The 23,811-nt window shown below is 42.6% G+C and overlaps 2 protein-coding genes across 4 annotated transcripts in view; one reads left to right on the top strand and one right to left on the bottom strand.

The window, feature by feature from the left end:
• The window catches only part of SHLD1 (shieldin complex subunit 1), a 287,950-nt gene extending 278,249 nt beyond the window's left edge, over nucleotides 1–9,701 (bottom strand). Inside the window, exon 1 of the mRNA XM_075595998.1 lies at nucleotides 9,526–9,701. The gene's annotated coding sequence lies outside the window, so the exon portion shown is untranslated. The remainder of the gene's footprint in view (nucleotides 1–9,525) is intronic.
• Nucleotides 9,702–9,732: 31 nt separating this feature from the next.
• The window catches only part of NAPB (NSF attachment protein beta), a 39,238-nt gene continuing 25,159 nt past the window's right edge, over nucleotides 9,733–23,811 (top strand). For 2 of the 3 annotated variants that reach the window (XM_075595995.1, XM_075595994.1), the window contains exons 1-4: nucleotides 9,738–9,972; nucleotides 11,335–11,392; nucleotides 18,147–18,226; nucleotides 22,505–22,621. In XM_075595995.1, coding sequence (XP_075452110.1) covers nucleotides 22,586–22,621 — 36 coding nt within the window. In that variant the 5' untranslated portion in view covers nucleotides 9,738–9,972; nucleotides 11,335–11,392; nucleotides 18,147–18,226; nucleotides 22,505–22,585. Of the gene's footprint in view, nucleotides 9,973–11,334; nucleotides 11,393–18,146; nucleotides 18,227–22,504; nucleotides 22,622–23,811 lie in introns of all 3 variants that reach the window. The other variant, XM_075595993.1, reaches the window with a different exon arrangement.

Here is a 23,811-nt window from a genome sequence, read left to right as displayed (position 1 = left end):
CACAAATCTGAATCTCATCCTGGGAGTACACACATAGCCCCACCCCCTCCCAACACTGCCCACAATTTTCAATTTGGCCCAGTATCTGAAGAGGAGATTACACAAGCGCTCCTCAAACTAAAACTAAGCAGCCAATGCGGACCCGACTTACTACAAACTTGGTGCCCCAGCCATTGCCAAACCAATTGCTTCCATAGTCAACTCTATCCTGTCTGCAGGCCATATCCCTAAGACCTGAAAAACTGCCAGAGTTGTCCCAATCTTCAAAAGTGGGGACAAAAACACTGTCTCAAACTACAGGCCAATCTCACTTCTCCCAATTCTATCCAAAGTCAAGGGAAAAATGTGTCCACTCCCAATTAAGCGATTACTATACCAAGACAAATTTCCCTAGCCAATTACAATCTGGCTTTCGTCCCAAACACTCCACCGTAACTACCCTGCTAAAAGTTTGCAATGAAATCCAGTGTGGAATGGAACGGGGACAACTCACTGGTGCAGTATTCCTAGATTTTGCAAAGGCTTTTGATACAGTTGATCATGCAATCCTGCTTAACAAACTCCAGAGCTCTGGAATAGGGAAGCATGCTTTAAACTGGTTTCAGTCCTACCTATCAGGTAGATCCCAACATGTGTCCATGTCTGGCTCTAACTCTAACCCCCTGGACATCACCTGTGGCATCCCGCAAGGCACTGTTCTGGGGCCCCTACTCTTCTCAGTGTTCATCAATGATCTTCCCACAGCTTGTCAGGAAGCCTCAATACGCATGTATGCAGATGACACAATCCTATATGCACACAGCCATAGCCTCTCTGACCTTCAACACATACTTCAGTCTGACACCAACGCTAACACCACCCTAACCCCTGTCACTAGTTTTAAATACCTGGGCTTATGGTTTGACTCCCACTTAACATTCGGGATGCACATTGATAACCAAGACCTATGCCAAACTAGGGGTACTTTACAGGAACAAATCCTCCCTAAGTCTCCTGGCCAGAGAGCGTATCGCACAGCAGATGCTAATGCCAATTATTGACTATGGAGACATAGTATATGGCTCGGCACCTCAAACCCACCTTAGCAAACTTGACACCCTCTACAATTCAATTTGTCGTTTTGTTCTCCAATGCAACTACAACACACATCACTGCGAAATGCTCAAAGAACTAGATTGGTCATCACTAGAGTATAGGCGCAAAGTTCACCTTTCCTGTCTTGCCTTTAAATTCTTCATGGGCAAGCTACCCAGCTACCTGAACAAGCTCCTCACCCCTACCACATGCAGCACTTATCATCTGAGATCAGACTCCAAAAGACTGTTCATGGTCCCAAGGCTCAACAAAGTATCCGGCCGTTCCTCCTTCTCTTACCGTGCACCCCAAAACTGGAACAACCTACCAGAGACTCTCACATCCACCACCAGTTTTAAGTTCTTTCAAATCTAAGGCTGTCTCACATTTTAATCTGGTCTGTAACTGTTTCATACGCCCATAATATATATTTTCTTTAACTGTGCATGCAATATCTTGTATATAATGTATACCCTGTTCATTTATGTAAGTGTATTTGTAACCATGTATTATTTGTCTTAACTCTAATCCCAGGACATACTTGAATACGAGAGGTAACTCTCAATGTATTATTTCCTGGTAAAATATTTTATAAATAAATAAATCTCCCTCTCCCATCCCATCCCTCAGGCAGCAGGAGGCTTTAGTCAGCGAGGACTGCATGCGTGCTCCTAGGAGAGGGGAGGGAGAGGGAGAGCAGAAGGGGAAGAGCGGAGGGGGGAGAGCCAGGGGCAGCAGTGAGTGCGGCCGGCCGGGGGGAGAGTGGAGGGGGAGAGCCAGAGGCAGCAGTGAGTGCGGCCGGCCAAGAGGAGAGTGGAGGGGGGAGAGCCAGGGGCAGCAGTGAGTGCAGGTGGCCAGGCAAAACCCCTGGGACTGCTCCACGGAGCCCCAGGGTCCGCAGGCGGTGCACAGCGTGTGGGTAGCCACTCGATCAGAGGAGCACGCGGTGTGAGAGTGCTGTGAGTCTCACGGCCTGTGTAGCTCTGGCCGTGACGTAACCCCACCCCGCAGGCCAATGAGAGCGAGAGCCGTGGGCGGGCACCAACCAATCACAAAATGCACAAACATCCTGACAGACAAACATTTCAGTTTTATATATAGATCTGCATTTGCAGGGGATTCCTATCCAAGGGTCTCAGTGTAGTTCCTTCCCCCATTCAGGAATGTCGGTTCCGGGGAGCAGGCTGTGTCCAGCACGTAGTAATCTTTACCCAGGGTGTGATTCCCAGCTGGACCCCGCAGGCCCGCTTCCTTCAGTCCTAGGGTCCATAACAACCAGGGTCCCTAATGGTTGGGAGAAGTTTCACTTCCCCTCTCTCTGGGGAAAATAGTCTCTGTGCAGGCAACTTCCTGCCTTTTAAATCTCCTGCCTAATCAGGAATATTAAATATCACCAGAAGGAAACCCGACACCTAGTTCAATCTCCTGCCCTGTAATGGGAGTTTAACCTCTTCACTCCCTTACAGAGTCCAATATAATATACGAAGTATGAAAACAGAATGCCACAGAGGGCCTCAGTAATGAGGATTCCTGGGTTTTCACAGATCAGCTCCAACCGCGGATCTGCATTAACAGTCCTCTCCGGCTGAAGGGAAGTGGCAGTTCCCGCACCGACACAAGGTGTTGGGGTCACTTGTATAGGACCTGCTAGGATCCCCAATGGGCCTAGCACAAATCGGGATAATACAGAGGCGTATCCCGTATAGAAAATAGCAGGGGAGCCTGGGTCTCAGAACAGTTAAACAATTAACGAACTGACGAAGTTCGCTGTCGTAGACGAAACGCGTAGGGCTGACGTCACTAGACTCTCGCGGTACTTCCGTGCTACTCCTGGAGAGACTTCTATTGAACTTTGAGGTGCCTGTTGATTACCTGTTGTCTGGCGGAGGACCCTGCTGTCGAGCCTGGGCTGTGCTATTACCAACAAGCACAATCTCTATACTTTGTGAGAGACGCCATCTGCCCAGTGTGGTCGCAGTGAGTTGGGTGTGCCCCCATTTTCCATTCACCGGCTGGTCATTCAAGGCTCCTTAAATATACCTTTATGTGAACATTGCCTATTTATTTCTAGTAAGTGTGCATTGCCTTCCACCTCTTTATTAATAAATTATTCATCTTCCATACTGTGAAGATAATGCACTAGGGGGTGCGCTTTTTCTTTTCTTTTTCATTTCAGTTGTGGAAGTGATTCTTCCTTTCGGATTCGGCTGCCCCCGTTATAACAATTGGTTATAAGGTTCTACCCTGTTTGAAGACTGGATTAAGTATTTTCCTGGACTATAAAGTGTGCATATTTGTTTTATTTATTTTGGGTGGGGGGTTATTCATTATTAATATTTTTTAAGGTTTGAGGACGTTTTGTTTATGTCATTGCGCTGTTGTGTTGTCTTTTAATATACATATAATATGTATGTGTGTGTTTTTCTTTCACGTTTAAAAAGGTAGACTGTCACTGTCCGTACTGTCACTAAGTAATGTGTACTTATAGGAAATAACCAGACATCAAAAAAGTTATGGTGGGGGAAAAAAAGGGACAAAACCCTCCACCACACACAGCGTGCAGCAAATACAAATTGTTGATACACACTGGGTTCTCATTTGCATGTCATACCCAGGATCCCTGGCTGCAGTGGAAGCATTGTATGCTAAGAGATAATGGGGAAAGGCAGGGTTGCAGACCTGTCTGAGACATGTAAATGTGCTCACAAGTGGTATTTTTATTTGTTGTACTTCTAGGAAACAAAGGATTGTCCAACTTTTCTAAAAATCTGAATTATATTTGTGAAGGTGGGAAACTGGGATTATATAAATATACTTAAGAAAGCACGAGGACTAAAGGTTACTGGTTTCTATGTTGTGTAACGTGGAAGCTAGCAAGTTATTTATATTCCTCTTGCAAAAAGAATTGGCTCTGTCACAATTTGGCAATTTTTCCTTAAAGTCTCATTAAGCAGCAGATGCAATTAATGGAAGCATACCAATTGCTTATGATTTAATTTGTGTATCTGCCATCCTAAGGCAACATTCCATCTGCATTTAAAATTACCTAGTACCGAAGGTATATCATTAAGACAAAAAAGACCTGATACTTCTGCATTGCGGGTCACCCCATTTAGGAAAAATTAAAGCAGCATTCCCCTATGAACGCTTGTGTAACTTGCTTGCCTGAACCTAGGGGGTTGTTCCTACCAGAACACGACCCATTTCCCCAATACGTTAAAGCTGCAGTTCAAGCAATATCCTGCATGTGTGTTTTTTTTTATAAATCAGTTCTGTAGTAAGAAAAAATACTTTTAGCATTTTCTGTTTTAAAAAAACAACTTTGAAAGACCAATTTTCTTGTATTCTATTTTAACAAGCATGTTTGTTCCTGTAGCAACCATTTACATTCCCCAGATCTAAAGATGTCGCCAAACTTCGCCGATCAATAGATGGAGAACGAATTGACCGGCAGCTATGCAGTTCTTTAGGTAAGTACAGATTGCCCACATGAAACTATTGAAGTAAAAAAAAAAACTAAAAATAAAAAACGGGAGCTTGAACTGCAGCTTTAATGTACACCAGCAAAGCCATTCCTAATGAGTGAAGTAATAAAAGAGAAAGAACCCTACGATACATAATATTCACCTTACTTGTTGATCATTATTAATGCACATTTTTACTTGTAGAAATTAAAAAGGTAATGCTGGGGCATATATATATATATATATATATATATGTAACGGTATTTCTGAACCGGCCTGACCCACCCAATCTCACATTGGCCCCTGTGGTCTAACCGGCCCCCATTACAGTGTGGTAGTGTCTGGTGGTGCACCTGTTGGCAACAGGACTCCTGAGTCTCCCGCATGATGGTGTGTGGGGAGGACCCGTCCAGACAGACAGCTGAGGTAGTGTGCTGAGTCTCACCTAGTTCCAGTGCAGCGCCTCCACCTCATCAGGGTCCCTGCGTCCGCATGGGGATGGTCCTGTTGAGGAACTCCTTCGTGGTGCTCCTCTCTGTACATTCACTCCACACATGTACACGAGAGGGTTTGTGATTGAGAACATCTTTATTGTCTGAGTGGGCTAGCTGCCCCTCGCAGTAGATATCTAGCCAATCATGTCCAGTCAGTGCCTCCCTTTAAAAGGTGTATCTCTCCTTAGATAGGGATTCCCTATCCCCGCAGGGATCACTGCCCTGTGCCAGGTCCCTGGACACAGTCTCCTCTTCAGTTACTATAACATAACTAGAACTCTCAGTAACTCAGGCTAGTACTAGAACTTGAACTCCTGCCAGAACTCCTCCTCCTCTTAGCAGAACTGGACGCAGATCTAACTTTAGACTCAGTGCTGTGCCTTATGTACACTCTGGAAGCTGACACACCTCTGACATCACTAACCATGGAGTCAGAGCATGTGACTACTCCCATCCATACACAGGGCACCCCACCAGGGTGTGAGGGCAAACCTCCATAATCACTGCTGGCATGCCCACAACTTACCAGGCCTTACTGTCAGCAGGAGAGATGACTGTAGCCATTTTACATGACCGCTACATATATATATATATATATCTATATATATATATATAGATATATATATATATATAGATATATATATATATATATATATATATATATTGTGACAGAAACCAGGGGATGGTAATAAATTCCATATATAGGGCTCCCAGGATACTGATACTGATACTGCCTCAGAATGCATGCACTCCATCCCACAGTTTGGCAAGTGCTGGAACTGAGGGGTGAGGGATCCAGACCAGAGTTTGTCTGCTGCCTGATTTCTGTCACCTGTCCTGCTAGATGGAAATCAGGTATGTAAGGCTGATTTCCTGGTTCCTCTCCCCTCTCCCCAAGAGACTGGAGGCAGGAAGGCTGCTGGAAGCAGAGAGGGGAAAAGCCTCTCCCCAAACAGGTTAAATCATTTTGTACCTTTATCAAATTGCAAAGTTCCTTATTTTTGTTTGTTGGAAGCGGATAAGCCGCCCCAATCCCAGTCAGGGTAAACCTCAGTTAAGTTATTGCTCAGGTGAGCAGGCTTTTGTTTTGCTTGTGTTTCTTTTGTATGCAGTGTGGCAGTCTCAGTGCCTGGGACTGAATAAACCAGGCATAGCCTGTTTAAAGGAACAGCACGTTACGCCTCGTCATTTAACCTACCCTAAAAGACCGTGTTCTAACAGTCCTGGACAGACGGCGGAGCCCCGGAGTAAGCAGTTTGTCACAATATATATATATATATATATATATATATATATATATATATATATATATATATACACACAGTGTGGTGGGTTCTGGGGTTAGAGCTTGCTGGGATTGTGTTTGTTCATTTCAATTTTCAACTGGCATTAGTTGTTTGGAGGTTAGTGGCCCCTCCTCCCAGGGTTTAAGCTCACCCCACCCCATTTTCAAAAGTAGGGAAGTTTTTTCATTTTGCTGTATGGACAGACTTACTGCAGTCATTTCCCCTCCAACAGAGGTAAAAAAGAAGTTTCACAGTTTAGTTTGGCCAAAAGGGTTAACTAAATAACCCGTATGAAAATATTATTATTTAAGTATTTAACTACAGTATATACTATTTACTATATATTTTGTAACATTGTATATAGTATTGGGCTTTTTTGTATTTTCTGGTATACATTTGGTCACTCAGTAGCACTCCTTTTGATATATATATATATATATATATATATATATACAGGCATACCCTCGTTTAAGGACACTCACTTTAAGTACACTCAAGAGTAAGGACATATTGCCCAATAGGCAACGGCAGCTCGCGCATGCGCCTGTCAGCACATCCTGAACAGCAATACCGGCTCCCTACCTGTACCGAAGCTGTGCGCAAGCAGGGAGACTATAGAGCCTGTTACACATGCGTTATTTACATCAGTTATGCACGTATATGACGATTGCTGTACAGTACATGCATCGATAAGTGGGAAAAGGTAGTGCTTCACTTTAAGTACATTTTCACTTTACATACATGCTCCGGTCCCATTGCGTACGTTAATGTGGGGTATGTATATATATATATGTATATATATATATTACACACACACACATATATATGATGTGGTGGGTTCTGGGGTTAGAGCTTGCTGGGATTGCGTTTGTTAATGCTGGGCAGTCCTGCTTCTGAATACCCTCCAGTTCGCGAAGGGCTCGATGCAATGTGGATTTCATCCATGTGATATATACAAATCCTTAAGGATCAGTACAGCTTTCTAAACATCATTAGGTGGGCTTTGTATTAAACTAGAAACGGTCACTTCAGGCATCAAGTTGAAACTTAAACCAAGCCGTTTTTTCCCACCTTCATTTTTTAAATACAGGATTGAAGTAGGGGGTCTCCGGAGCTGAACCCCATTCATTTTAGCTCTTACCTCCAAAGAGGGTGCCAGTATCTCCTGCAGTTTTCGGCTTTCAAGTCACACGAGCAAATAGGAAGCTGAACATGATGATGTCACAGCTTCCTATTGTCCTGCAGGGCCCGGGAGCTCTGAAATGCAGACATGTAGGCAACCCTTGAGTGGCTACAGGAGGGTATTCCTAAATACCTTCAGAAGCAGGGGGTCATCAGAGCTGAAATTAATGGGGTTCAGCTCCGGAGACCCCCTGCTTCAATTCTGTATTAAAAAAACAAAAAACAACAGCTTGGATTCCCCTTTTAAACATTAAACAACATTTCAAAGAACTTTGCTCTAGTTTCCCCATGTACAATTTGGTTTATATAATGCCAACAGTGTACGCATCTCTTTACACAATTACAATACATGGAGAATAAAATACAATGGGGATGAGAATGAAAATACAAGGCAAAGGGAGACCCTGCACCGAAGAGCTTACAATCTAAGGGAGATACTCAGCGGCGGATTTCAAAATGTGCCACCCATAGGCACTTGCCTGAGTCAGCTGCCTCCTTTCTGCCGCCCACCTGCTCCTTTGGAATCCCAGAGTCAAATGACGCAGCGGACGTCACCTACGTGATGTCGTACGGTGGTACGTTGCCATGGAAACGCAACGTCGTGACTTCATGTGACGGGCCGATGTCACGTTGCCATGGCAACGAGACGCCATGTGACATCACATTTGCGACGTCCACAGCGTCATTTGCTGCTGGGATTCCAAAGGAACAGGAGCGCAGCAGAAAGGACGCGGCCGACTCAATCAAGTGCCTTCCCATTATTTATTTATTTATAAAATGTTTTACCAGGAAGTAATACGTTGAGAGATCAGAGATATGATGAAGCAGTAGCGAAACGCGTTAGATTTGGACTTACAAGCCACCGTAGCTCCGCGTGACGTTTGATGTGTGGATTCCCCTCTGTTGATGCTATTGGCTCCTGAACCGAGGATACCCGTATGTGATACGAGTGTGACCGAGACACCGCTGGTAACATCTCCTCCTGGCACCCCCAACCGTGCGCAACGTACAGGGGAGCAGGAGAGGTGCGGTGTCTACCCTCAAGAAAATCGGAGGTAACGGATACAGCAGCCGCACAACTGAAGGGGACGGTGGACTCCGCAAGATTGGGAATGTGAGCAGGACTACTACCGAAGCGGAGAGCCAACTACCACACGCTGGGAAGCTATCCAAAAACGCGGTTTTTGAGCTTACTGGTTGTAAGTGCAATATTGTTCTTGACCAAGTCTTTTGTAATAAATGTATTGTGCCATGATTTTTTTCTCTTTTTTCAATTGCATACTCTGAACACTCTGAATATACTGGAGATCTATCCTGACTTGATTAACCTCTGATACTCCGGATAGGAAGGGAACCACAAATACAAGCCACATTTAATTTGTAAGTGTATGTACTTAATATAAGTGCTTTATTGGGTAGATAACCTTTATTAATATCCTCTTTTATACTTATCTGGATTATACTTCTATCTATACCAACGTCAACTCAGGGAAAAGCTGCGCCCCCCCTGGCAGGTCAATACATCCACAGAGGTAATACCGGACACATACATGTCCATTATTACCTCTAATTTTTTTACTGGATAGACTGTTCCAAATACAGGACAGTCCGGTTCAATACTGGGCACCTGGCAACTCTACACCCATCAATTGTACATATAGAGATCTGGGATCACCACTATAATATACATCAATTGTACATATAGAGTTGGGATCAGCACTATAATATACATCAATTGTACGTATAGAGTTAGGATCAGCACTATAATATACATCAATTGTACGTATAGTGAGTCGAGATCAGCATTATAATATACATCAATTGTACGTATAGAGTCAGGATCAGCACTGTAAATCTTATGAATGTGAAATGGAATCAATGGGCGATTAAAACAACTCAGCAAGCAAGCGAGACTCAGGACCGAACCAAAGTATTCAGGGACCTTTCTTACTGCTCCCACTGATGCTGCAATGTATCAAGTCTTCGACAGTGGGTGATGCACAGAACAAGCAGCGGCCATCTTACCTGTGGGCAAAATGCCAGCGTTTCCCTGTAGGATATGTAAGTTAATGTCATGAAGTCGGTCTAGTGGCTAACATTAACACACCGCAAATTGAGGTATCTCGCCTTTTCCAGTGCTTCGTGACTTTTGGCCTTGCCCTTACTAAGTATGTCCGCCGAGCGTGTTTCGCAACTGCCTCGGACCTAGAACTACATCTCCCGGCATGCACGGTGGGTGCAGCGTCAGTGACGGAAGCCGGGGTGGGGTGTGAACCGGCTGTCAGTGAGCTCAGCTGGTGCAGGCGAGTAACGGTCACGGCTATAACGTTATTCCTAGAGTCGCTTGTCACCCTCACAAGGACCGGGGGACGCCATGGATAACACCGGCAAGGAGCGAGAGGCCGTGCAGCTGATGGCGGAGGCCGAGAAGAGGGTGAAGTCCTCGCACTCCTTCCTGAGGGGCCTATTCGGGTGAGGAGAGGATGGGGGTGAGGCCCAGGGGCTGTGTGTGTGTGTGGTGTGTGTGGTGTGTGTGTGTGTGTGTGTGTGTGTGTGATATTAGAGAGGAGGCAGAACCATTGTCTGGAGTGGGGAAGAACCTCTTAGCAGCCCACATACCCCATCCTGTCACCCCCACTCATTTACAGTATATCACACACTTCAGGGGAGTCTCACGCTAACACCTTTTTTTATTTATTTTTTTCATTGTGAATTATAGTGCGTTTTTGGTACAAAACCATAATATCTCAGTGACCGACATGGCAATTATAATCCAAAATCTAGCATCTTAATTGGACCTCAGGGTCCTGAAGGACTCCATGTAAATGTTCTTATTTGTAAGATTTTAAAATGTTAATATGGTTTTGTAATCTCCCTTAGTGTAAAATAGGAAGTTGTCCCAAAACAGAAATTTTGAATTAAGTCAAGGTATATCAAATGCTTGTCAGTAAGGCCAAATATTTTGTAGGTGCTAATTTTTAACCCCTTTTCTTTCAGAAAAGTTTATATATCGGAGCACTAATGTGCAGAGCGATGTGTTGCTCACCTCTCTGGCAGGGACACTGTTAATAGTGCAATGTGCCACTTATACCTGCTGGCCCTAATGCCAACACCTGATGGTCTTTAACCACTGAACCAATTCATGAACACACTGATGCACACACGTGACCATAGATTTGTGCATGGACACTCTGACAAAGCTACAGCACAGACATGCTTATATTGTTAACATTGTAAGCCTGTGCTTTTTTTATATTGGTGCAACACCAACACATGACACTCCATTGATACTTATGAGAATGTTGATGCTTTAATAAATGTGTCCTGACAGGTCTGCATTTAGGTCCTTGGGCCGTGGCCGCTATTCAATCCCCTTCATTGACTCACAACACTCTTATAATAATAATAATAGCATGTTCTTGTATAGCGCTGCTAATTGTACGCAGCGCTTTACAGAGACATTTTGATCGTTTGATATATATTTACTGGACTAATAATTGTACATGATGAGCTTTTGGGAACTTGCTCTCTGCATTTGGCACAGGCTGTATGATGAAATTCTCTCGCTTCTTGCTCTTTTCTGCATAGGTCTCTCTGCACAATGGCATGACACTAGAGCAACTTTAGGCCCATTCAAAGTTTTTTTTTTTTTATATACATCCAGGTTAGCCATGGCAATTTCCATTATGTGTGGTATTCACCAAGCAGGAAATTATTTGAACATGACCTTCTTAAGAAATAATTAAATATTATATTTTGTATATCTGTTTACTGTATAGCTTTAACTGTGAAAAGGATATAGTTTCAATGAAATATCTATTTATCTATCAACAGCAACCATTTTGGCCAAGCACTGCCATCTACTGCACTTATTCTCTCACCTGCTGTCTCTGTAAGTCTCCCATCATACCATTTAGATTGTAAGGTGTCCGGGGCAGGAATTTCCTTTCCTTTCCTATTGTCTGATCTTATTTATTGTACTTATAGTACTATAATTCCCTGTGCTGAGTACACTGTTGGTGCCAGACAGACTGACATGAGTAGCCATCTACTTTGCCCTCTTGTTTGATGCTCCTCAGTTCACATTTCTCTCCACTATCCTTTTTTATTTGAAGTGGACAGTACAGTCTGAAACCCATCGGAGGAAAAAAATAAAAAACAATCTTCAGTCCAAGCAGTATATTCTTAAATTGTTTGCAGCAGCATTTCTTGCCAGCTTAGGACTGTTGTCAGGTCATCTTGGATTAAGTCTGATTAAAGGAGCCTTGTGTTTTACTCAAGATTAGTGTGGGTGAACAGAGTTTATAACCTTAACTGTATATATATAGTTTGTATAATTTTCCTTTTGGATCCTCTTTCCCTCCCACCCCCCACCCAAGAATCAACTCTACCACTTATTTGGAGTTAAGAATGTGAAATATTGTAGACAGACTTCTAGCAACTCTTGCAGTCGAAGTAATGATCAGTGCACATGGAGATGAATAATGCAGGCCGAATGCCTGAGGAAATGTTAAACTGCAACCAAAATGTTGCAGTATGTCTCTGCTATGGAAAAAGGAGGAGCATGTGATAGAAGTTTAGGGTTTCTGGGTGTATGGCAGTGTTTGTTTTTTTTTAATTGTACTTTTCTTTTTGTTTTTTGTTTAAGGAACCCTATAACTATATTGTAAAATTCTGCAGAACTCCAAACCTCTCTAATAGCGCGTCTGAGATCAGACGCATTGTAACGAACCCCAACCCTCTCTAATAGCGTGTCTGACATCAGATGCACTGTACACTCTTCTGTATTTGGTACCATTTTTTTCTCTTGACCTGAAAATTACAGGGAACCCTTTAGGGATGCCCGCGGAACCCAAGGGTTCCTAGGAGCCGCTGTTGAAAAACATTGGTGTAACTGTTCCACATTTACTGAACTGCATGACTTTGCATGCCGGATCATATTGTTGACTGACACGACAAAGCCGCTATCTTCTATGATGCATTCTCATTGTACCCTTTAGCTACTGTATATATGTTTTATTTTGGACAGGTCAGATATATATATCTGTCCAGCTCCTCTTTATTATAAAAAGCCCCCCCAAGAGAGAGCAGCTGAATGCATGTTACTTTTGAGCTATTCATGTGTTGAAAGGCTTGGCTTCTGCTTTTATAAATAACATTACACGAAGAGAGGGAAGTGGTTAAAATTCCAATCTGTTATCTAGGTCCTGCTGAATTGAATGGTTGGGAGGTTACATAATCTATTTCTGTGGCTTTAGAGGCAGGCATTTGTTTTTAATATGTTGGGTTTGAGCTCCTATTTTAAACAGATTTCCTGCTCAAATACATTTACGCCCCCAGCTAATGTTACATTTATGCAATTTTAATTATTCTTTGGCTTCTCGGTATCAATTTTTGATCTATCTGACTGCGTGGAATGTTGTGTTAATACTTAGTTTTTCTGCTGCTCCTCTCGGAAGTGCTGTTTTTTCCCCCTCTCTCTCTGACCTTGTTCCTGAGCCGTGGTCACTTCAGCACTGGAATAGCAGTAGAAATTTTACTCGGCTGGGACTGCATGTCCTTTTGGTGTTTTTGTATTTAATTTGGAAGTACAAAATGTTTCTAAAATGTATTTGATTTATTTATAAATGGTTTCCCTGAAACATCTAATGAAACAAATCACACTTTCTGATATGTCCTGCCATTCAAAGCAAAAAAACAGATAAAAGGGGCGAGTCAATATATAGCCATCTGTGAAATGCGTTTAATGCAGACGTCTTGAATCCTGATAGTGTCATGGCTTTTAGGGGTATCGGGTAGACCGTTCCAGAAGTAAGACAATAAGGAACGGACAGCTTCTCACAAAAAGGAGAAATTGGGAGCATGATCCAAAGTAGTATGTTTTTTCTTTTTAGGAAATTAGTAATTACTAATTGAGACTGTGAATAATGCATAAGGTGTTCATTGCACATCCAGTACGTATTACTGACGTGCTTAGGTCTTCTTTATATCTTTTTTTTCTTAGTGGCTGCTGCATTTATTATTTTTATTTTTTACAGGGTGTACAGGAGTGTAACAAGTCCATAATATTAGAATTTGATAAAAACATCCTTAGAGAGAATGCACTGCATAATCATGATTGGGGAGTAAGTTAATTACTTCCCACATGTTTAATCCGCTTATAGTTTTTGAAATTACAAATGTTGGCATTGGCCTGACCAAAGGCTGAGGAGATTGCCTGACCTCTTGATGAGGTGCTAATGAACGTGTATGAGTAGGCTAGTTTAGTTTAAAGAGACAGCTCGAGATAAAAAGATGGACTATTTGTATAACATGAGGTGATGACACTGTACATTGCAGAATGGCACAGACACAATCCATTTTGAAAAACAAATTTACCATGAAAAGTTAGTACCTGAGCAAAGTGTCCGCTTCTATGTATAAAATGTAATTGCCCAGAATCCCTTGCTGCAGTGGAAAAAAAAAGCACCAAAAACAGATCTGGGCAGGGACTGTGTCCAAAAATTCTATGTGCTGTGTACCGCACACTATACTGTAATTGTGAAGCACTTTGAGTCCCATTGGGAGAAAAGCTCTATTTGAATAAAGTTATTATGTGTTTGTTTAGCGATAATGGGGAAAGACAGGGTTGCAGACCTGTGTGAGATATGCAAATGTACCCACAAGTGGTATTTTTTATTTGACATAAAATGAATGATGTTTATCTGAGGTGTTAGACTTTCTGCCACAGGGGGCCTGAAACGTAATTATGAAATGTGTTGTATGCTATTCTGGTACTGAAGGTGTTCTCTTTGATACTGAACATACATTGTATGGAGATACTTTTAGGACTTGTCGATACTTGCCTTTCTGCAGTCGGGCCTGCAATCATAACAAGCGCAGATCTGCTGAGACATGCACTCGTATAGATTATTGGATCATTAATATAATATTAATTGCAGAGTGGCAATGGTAGCAATTCAGACGAGCAACACAACTAACTGGACCCCCTGGCCTGTTTGTCCTGTTTTTACGTTCTCTCTTACGTTAAAGCTCTTTACATCAAACATTTAATATTTTTTGTGTGACTTTTAAACAATCTATTTTCTACATTGTAACTGAGCTTTGGTCACAATTTTGTGTGTGACTTACACATATACAGGCATACCCCGCATTAATGTACGCAAGGGGACCGGAACCTGTATGTAAAGCGAAAATGTACTTAAAGTGAAGCACTACCTTTTTTCCCCACTTATCGATGCATGTACTGTACTGCAATCGTCATACGTGCATAACTGATGTAAATAACGCATATGTAACAGGCTCTATAGTCTCCCCGCTTGCTCACAGCTTCGGTACAGGTAGGGAGCTGGTATTGCTATTGAGGACGTGCTGACAGGCGCATGCGTGAGCTGCCGTTTGCCTATCGGGTGATTATGTCCTTACTCGCGAGTGTACTTAAAGTGAGTGTCCTTAAACCGGGGTATGTCTGTAACCCTGTTGGATTTGAGGCCTGCTTATATTTGTAGAATTTTGTTGGTATAAAATACTCCATGGAAAATAATGGCTTTGCTAACTGTTCATTGAGCAAACAAAATACATATCCACTGCTAAATATTTGTAAGTGTTTTAAAGCCGACATTTGACCCCTGATTGCAGAGAAAATATAATTATAAAACACATGGATAAAAACACTTGTCTTGGGAAACAATATCACCACAGGAACAGCCTCACTCTGACAGCCAATAGAAAGCTGCAACGTGATTGAGTGGATTGCTGCTTTTACCTATATATTGGTATTTCAATACAGTGAATTAGTGTTTCCTTTTTTTTACACGTAGCTGTATAAGTCTAACATAACTGAACAGCAACACACTTCACAAATTTCCTATATATACTGCGTTAAAGACCAATGCCTTCCAAACTGTGTTTGAGAAACATTGGTACTGTATTTGAATTGTATTGAATCAATACCAGAAATGTTAGCAATTTCATCTTATCCTCATAAATCTAAAAACTACATGCATACGAGTTTAGTCATTTATTTTTTTGGAATGGTTAGCCTCTATTTTTTGAGCCCTATAGATAAATGCAAATCCCCTTCTAGGATCTAAGTGAACAAAGGACAGTGTTATGTTTAATAGGTGACGTCTAACTGTCGCAATGTTTACAAAAATCTGAAAAATAAATTTCACTTCTAACATTTCCATGGAAAACTAATGCTAAAGGGATTTTAAATGACTAGCTGTTTTTCAATCCTCATACAGTATCTACAGGTACTGTAAATCATTTTTATTTTGTGAATTTTATCATTCAGTAATTATTCAAACGGATAAATAGAAGTCTGGATATGCATTCATTTTGCGGCTCTGAAGAAAATAAATGCGTTTAATTTTTCCGAGGACAGAAATGAGCCGAGTTGTTTATATTTAAGGGTTATTGAGTCTTCCTGCTGAGGCCGGTTTCATTCAGATGTTGTTGTCAATAAATGTTTTGACCTGTTACTTTGCTCTACATGGGATTGGTAATGCAGCTTTGCACTGTGTATAAATTGTGCAGGTTAAAGCAACACGTCCCATCAATAACACACATTGTAAAGTGAGGGGCATGTTAAAAAGAAAAAAAAAATTAAGATAAATCCCCCCCCCCCCTATCATTTAAAGAGGCAATCCAAGCATAGTGGTTTTTATTTCTTAGGGTTGATGCAGAGGATCTCTGGGGCTGAACCCTATTCATTTAAGCTCCGGGGACCCCCTGCTTCTGCACAGAGAGGTGCCAGTAGCAGCTCCAGCTGTGCTTGCTCAGTTTCATGTAATGGCGGCTTCAAAGTTCCCACCTCCTGCAGGCCAATAGGAAGCTGTGACATCAGATGCGGCTTCCTATTTGGCCCGCGTGACCTGGACCTTTTAAACAGAGGAGATACCGTCACCCACTACGGAGGTAAGTATCTTTGGAAGGAGGGGGCTCTGGAGCTGAAACCAATGGGTTTCAGCTCTGGAGACCCACTGCTTCACTGCTATGTAAAAAAAAAAAACCTGCAGTGCTTGGGTTGCTCCCTTAATAAAGGAGTAATACAGACATATAACTTAATAAAAATAAAATAATAATATAATAATATACATTTGCAACAAATGATCCCAAGCAGGAAAGTTTTAGGAAAGTGCTAAGGAGGTGGGCTAAAACCTGCCAAAGAAATGAAAGGATGCATTAAAACTAAAAATGGCATTAAGAGTTGAATAAAAACAAAAAGTCAATATTATCTAATACTACAGACTTAGATAAAAATCCCATGATTTCACATGTTCTGCTACTTTAATGAGTTTTAATGTACTAAGCATCTATTGGTAGCTGTAACAGGCTCTGGCACACACCTTTTTGAGCACTGCCCTCTTCCCAGTAGTGAGAGCTTTGGCAGATGATAACAAACAGATCTCTTGCATTGTTCCCAGCGGGAGACTGTCTATTTCTACAGCTTTCACCTAAGCCACAATTTGTTACCCATAGTAATGTAAGGTTATATTGTAGTTGTTGCGTTCCACTGACTGCAGGCTAGATTCAAAACCAGCCATAATCTGAACTCGGAGAGCCTAATCTTTGCTGATCGATCGGCAGCTTAGTTACTTTTTCTTAAAGATAATCAAATGCTGCATATGATTATGTAACCTGGAGTGATCCTAAACAATCAGGACATCAATTATGTAATGTATCAATAGAACTAAGCAAATGAAACTTGCAATTATATGCCACTGAAGGTCAAACATTATAATGGAATATATCCAATATCAATTAAATGACGATATGGCAGCTTTTTTTTTGGATAAAACAGATCCACACAAAAAAAACATGCGCCTATGCCTAAGATTTCCGCCTTGGCCTTGCTGTGCACAGTGATGATTGACCTGCTAATCACCGCTGCGACCGCTAACCGCGCTTCCCAGCGAGATCAAAGCCGGGACCGGCAGCGGTGGTGATTGACAGGACAGCTGGGAGGTATCGGAGAGCCGAGGAAGAGGCTGTGTGGGGGTGGAGCTAATTGGAACTCTCCTGTACTCTGCCTGACCCTGCTCTCAATGCATACTGGAGCGGGGGAGGGAGGATAGTCTGTGTCTCACTCACTCTCTCTGCACCTTTTGTCAAATAACAACATTATATTGTTACTAATATGGTATGACTTTAAATTGTGATCTCTGCACCATTACCATCAAGTGGAGCTAGCTTGCCACTTCAATCATGCAGTGACACTGGGCTACTTGTCACTAATTTCCTAAACAAGTATTTTCTTTATAAGCTATTTTAAATTAATTCAAAGATATATTTTAACAAGTTTTCACTGAAATACATTATCACATTTACTAATCATATCAATGACATGGAGTCATTATTTTTTGCTGATTAAAGTAGGGTGTGCACCAAAACAAGAGGAACTGCTTTTCTTGTCGGCTCCTTCTTTGTAAACCAGTACCCTGCCTGTGTCACTGTTTTGGGATAACCTTGCATGGGTTGGATTTAGTTTCGCCTGCACAGTACTTGCGTTGTAGCTGCGCTTTAATTCATTGTAATTTGCTTCATCGATGACTAAAGTCCAGTAATCTAGAGATTTGGTAGACTGATACATACTTGGTATTACACCCATTTATCAAACATTATTAAATCTTCTTCTTTTTCAGTGGAAACACAAAAGTTGAAGAAGCCTGTGAAATGTACGCCAGGGCTGCAAACATGTTCAAGATGGCTAAAAATTGGAGTGGTATGTGCCTATGACTATGTGTGTTGGTAAATACAATGGTACTTTGCAGATGTAGGATTTAAAAAATATATTTTTAAACCATATTTTGCTATGGTTTGTCAGAATATAAACTGTACCAAATAAAGAGGCGGGGGAGGGATAAGTTACATTGTACAGGATGATATTTTTCGTTTGTCTTGTATATAGGTAGAAAAATAACGCAAACACTTTGAGGCTGGACTAGCCTTCTTCAAATGTAATCTATTCAATAATTAATAATACAATTTGAGATGTGTGCCAAACCTGTCGCCAGGTCTTTGTAGTACATATTTGCGTAGCACATTGGTTGTGTAGCAAGCATAGCATCCCCCCTGCTACAGAAACAGAAGATACAAAGGGGCGAGCGAAGGGGACAGAATGATACAAGGTTAGTGGTTGTTGACAAAATTACTCATTCAGATACATTAAGACTGAGTTACACCTTGCAATTAACTTACGGGGGGGGCGGCGTGTGTGTCATGATAGGCTTGCCAGGCGTGTAATAAAGGGGTCAACCCCCAGTTGGCAGCCCCTGCAATCCTGCAGGATGCGAGGGGTTAATGGAATCGTATACATGTATTTCTGCAGTCCCCTGCTTCAGCACAAAATGTATTCCTCTTTGTTTTATGTGTTCCCATCCTGTGACGTGATTGCACCAAACATCTACACTGGGATCAGGCCGGGAGGGAAGGGGGTAACTGTGTTTGAATGTTTATGGCCCTTTGTTCCCCTTCCCGCCTTTTTGGCCACCATTTGCAGTGACATACAGAATGCCACGTATTCCTATGCAGAGGTTACAGAGCTGTTGCAATTACTGCTGGTTTTGAAATGAGGTTTCGGACCTAAAAACATTTATATCTGGGTTGGTAATACCTGGAGGGCTGAAATGTGGCCACGAGACAGAAACCCCTGAGTCAGGATTACATGGCAGATTTCAGCCCTCTCAGATTAACCGAATTGAGTATTTTTGATATTATATATATATATATATATATATATATATATATATATATATATATATATATATATATATATATATATATATATATATATATATATATATATATATATATATATATATATATATATATATATATGTTATTTGTCCAACATTGTGTGTCCACCTTATTTGAAGGAATAAAATCTCTTTATCATATCACAGTCGTATTCGATTCAACCCAGTAAGTATGTGTATATTATAACCCTGTAAGCTATCGTGACAGGGGGGCTGGAGGTTGGCATCTCCAGTTCTCGAGGGCCACCAACAGGTCAGGTTTTAAGGATATCCCTGCTACAGTACAGGTGCCCCAGTCATTGACAGCCACCTGTGCTGAAGCAGGGATATCCTTAACACCTGTCCTATTGGTGGCCCTTGAGGACTGGATTTGCCCACCTCTAACCTAGAAGCATTTAGCCTGCCATTGTTTTTGTTTTCTATGCACTGCTGTCCAATTACAAAGCTAATATAACCTATATTGTGGCATAGAAAAAAACAAAACAGGTAGCGCTAACCAATATACAATGATTGTAATGTAATACTTTAAAGCACCTAAGGTATGGACCAAGGTTCACACGTAAGGGGCTGCCTAGTGATACAACAAACTGACCCCCTGGTCAGAACAAGTACATGGAAAGGGAATATGTATCTAAAGGCGCCTGCTAGAACAATAATAATAAAAAGGATATAAAAAACAAGCCTGTTGGACTATCAGGAAATGACTCCTCAGGATGTGCTTAAAAGAGAGAAAGCACAACACATAGCATAATACTGTTTGATAAGAAGACAAACAACACTTAAGACAACATAGATCAGCTGAGAGATCAGATAGGTGAAAATTTAAGATAAAAACATTTAATAACAAAATTCATAAAGCATACATAGACATATAAAACAATATGGACAATAAAAGATAATGTAAGCACACTGCAGCACCGGTGGATTCAGATGTAATGCCCACTCACCAGATGGATATTGTAAGCAGGCAGTGGATATATTAGAGAGTATCCCCTCTCGGTGAAGTTTGCTGCCTACTCCTGGGCGCTGCACACTGGAGGGGACGCACAGCTAATCCAGGTCGGCAGCATCAGATTCGACACACTGTCACGTAATTATGGACGCTCTATTTAAGGGAACATCATGGACTTTTAATATCATATACCCCTGAGGAAGAAAGCGGATAGCTTTCGAAACGCGTAGGGTGGCGAATATAGCACTTCTGCATCACTGTGTTTGGCGATTCTCCCCCACGACAAGGACGAATCAGCGTTTGCTGTAATACAGAGAGCTGGTCGCTCGTGACAGTGTGTCGAATCTGCTGCTGCCGACCTGGATTAGCTGTGCGTCCCCTCCAGTGTGCTGCGTGAGACCATCTGCCCATACGCCGGCTGGCGTGCACACATCCACGGAGACGCCCAGGAGTAGGCAGCAAACTTTACCGAGAGAGGATACTCTCTAATGTATCCACTGCCTGCTTACAATATCCATCTGGTGAGTGGGCATTACATCTGAATCCACCGGTGCTGCAGTGTGCTTACATTATCTTTTATTATCCATATTGTTTTATATGTCTATGTATGCTTTATGAATTTTGTTATTAAATGTTTTTATCTTAAATTTTCACTTATCTGATCTCTCAGCTGATCTATGTTGTCTTAAGTGTTGTTTGTCTTCTTATCAAACAGTATTATGCTATGTGTTGTGCTTTCTCTCTTAGGCCTCGGTCCCGCTGCGCTCGTTGGCGCGGGTGGCCACACGCGAGTTCCCCACCAGCAGGGGAATCCTCCCGAGCCGGTCCCGTTCCCCCCTGGAGGCACAGCGCACTACACGCTGTGGCGCGTCAGCCGCTATGGGACACAAGAAAATGGTGATCCCTAGCGTTGACGCGTCACGTGGTGTGGCTGTGAGCCAATGGGGAGGAGAGGCTTCGGGGAGCGGGGAGGAGTGTGGAGTGAAAGCAGCGTGCCTGTATGTGTGTGTGTCTGAGTGCGTGAGTGCCTGCCTCTGTCTGTCTGTGTGTGTGTGTGTGTGAGTGCCTGCCTGTGTGTGTGTGTGTGTGTGTGTTTTACTTACCATCAGCAGCTCCAGCCCGAGTCAGTGGAGGGAGGGGGGGGAGAGTAGCGGGTCCCTCCGCTCAAGCCACGCCCCCCCCTCCCTGTCAAACCTCCCACTCCCGCCCCCCTCCCTCCGGCTCCCGCTCCCTACAGACCGCATATCGCGGTCTGTGTATGTCAGCGCACCGCCTGTCTGCAGTGCGGGCGCGCTGACTCTGGGAGCGGGGCCTTAGCCTTAAGCACATCCTGAGGAGTCATTTCCTGATCGTCCAACAGGCTTGGTTTTTATATCCTTTTTATTATTATTGTTCTAGCAGGCGCCTTTAGATACATATTCCCTTTCCCTATATTGTGGCATACAATAAACGTTCAATTGCTCTTTCTGTTTGCATCAACATTTTTTTTTTTTTTTTTTTTTTTTTACTTTTGAGACAGATCCATTGACCAATATCAGACCCAGCAGAGTTTTTTGGATAACAAAAAGAAAACTGTAGCCCCAAATGTGTATTCGAGAACTGCACATAATCACCAACGCAGGCGAACAAAATACAATGAGACTGTTCAGAGCAGATTTTTGTTCTCAGTTTGTAATTTTACATCTTAGAGGCCTTCCACCCCGGGCAAACAATTTAAACAACTTATCAATGCAATCGGCTTCCTTTAAAAGATTCAACCTTATGTTGCAAATCTTGGCCAAACAAAAGTAAAACCATGTATATGTACAATACAACAAATAGTTGTCAGAAATAAGATTAAGTAAAGATCCTAAAAACACTGGTTACAATTCAGACAATACGACTTGTCTGGTATGTTTAAAAATGGGGTCAGTAATCTACATTTTAACCTAATAAACATGCCACTGCCATTTGTTTACTTTGGTCCTTCCTTTGTTTTTTTTGTTATTTGATTTGCTTATTGCAGGGGTGGCCAACTCCAGACCTCGAGGGTCACCAACAGGTCCGGTTTTCAGGATTTCCCAGCTTCAGTCGTTGACTGAGCCACCTGGGCTGAAGCAGAGATATCCTGAAAACCTGACCCGTTGGTGGCCCTTGAGGACTGGAGTTAACCACTCCTGGTTTATAATATCTTTCGTAAAGACGCGGATCCACTCAACAGAAAATTGTGCTTCCCTTGTTTTTTAAAAATATTTTTTGTTGTTTTTTACTGTTGCAATAAAATGTAGATAATATTGTGTGATGTATTTTCCAGCTGCAGGAAATGCGTTTTGCCAGGCAGGCAAACTACACATGCAACTGCAGAGCAAACACGATGCAGCCACAAGTTTTGTAGATGCTGGAAATGCATATAAGAAGGCAGATCCTCAAGGTAAAGCATTACTATGACATTAGGTGTATATCCCACACATTGTGTCATTAGTTCTGAAATGTTAAATATCTTCAAGTATGTTACAGGTTTTGTTTGTTTCAGTTACAAATCTTTCTCAAATTTCCTGCATGTACTTTGAGTAAAAATCCTTCTCAATGTCCCTCTAGTGCAGGGGTGGGGAACGTCCGGCCCGCGGGCCGTATAAGGCCCGCGAAGTCATTTGGTCCGGCCCACGGGAAGCCTGCAAGAATGGTTTAAAAAAAAAAAAAAAAAAATATATATATATATATATATATTTTTTTAAAAACTCCCCCTCTCCTGATTGGCTGCCCGTGCTTTCACTCTGGCAAGATGTTTTTTTTGGCCCGCCTCTTCCTACAGCACTGCCCCCCTCCCTTCTCTCCTCCAGTAATGCCGGGCTCCTTAGGCTCCGCCCCTCTGTCCCTCCCTTCAGGCTCCGCGGGCCTGCCAGTCTATCAGCTGCACTGGCCTTGCTGCTCCAGCAGCCCACCCACAGGCCCCAGGTAACCCACATACCCACTCCCAGACACCTTACCCACCCCAAGGCGGGAGAGGCCTTATTATTGTGTGTGTTTGCAGAGGTGGGCTTATTGTGTGTGTGTGTGTCACTGTGTATGTATCTGTCACTGTGTGTGTGTGTGTGTGTCAATGTCACTGTGTGTGTGTGTGTGTGTGTCAATGTCACTGTGTGTGTGTGTGTGTGTGTGTCAATGTCACTGTGCGTGTGTGTGTGTGTGTGTGTGTGTGTGTGTGTCAATCTCACTGTGTGTGTGTGTGTGTGTCAATGTCACTGTGTGTGTGTGTGTGTGTGTGTGTGTGTGTGTGTGTGTGTGTATGTGTCTGGCACTGTCACTGTGTGTGTGTGTGTCACTGTCACTGTGTGTGTCACTGTCACTGTGTGTGTGTGTCACTCTCACCGTGTGTGTGTGTCACTCTCACTGTGTGTGTGTGTGTGTGTCACTCTCACTGTGTGTGTGTGTGTGTCACTCTCACTGTGTGTGTGTCACTCTCACTGTGTGTGTGTGTGTGTGTGTGTCACTCTCACTGTGTGTGTGTGTGTGTCACTCTCACTGTGTGTGTGTGTGTGTGTCACTCTCACTGTGTGTGTGTGTCACTCTCAGTGTGTGTGTGTGTCACTCTCACTGTGTGTGTGTGTGTGTGTGTGTCAC

This window comes from Ascaphus truei, chromosome 4 (genome assembly GCF_040206685.1).
Source record: "Ascaphus truei isolate aAscTru1 chromosome 4, aAscTru1.hap1, whole genome shotgun sequence".
Lineage (NCBI taxonomy): Eukaryota > Metazoa > Chordata > Amphibia > Anura > Ascaphidae > Ascaphus > Ascaphus truei.
Note: the sequence above shows the minus strand (reverse complement) of the source record. Positions and strands in the feature narration are given on the sequence as shown.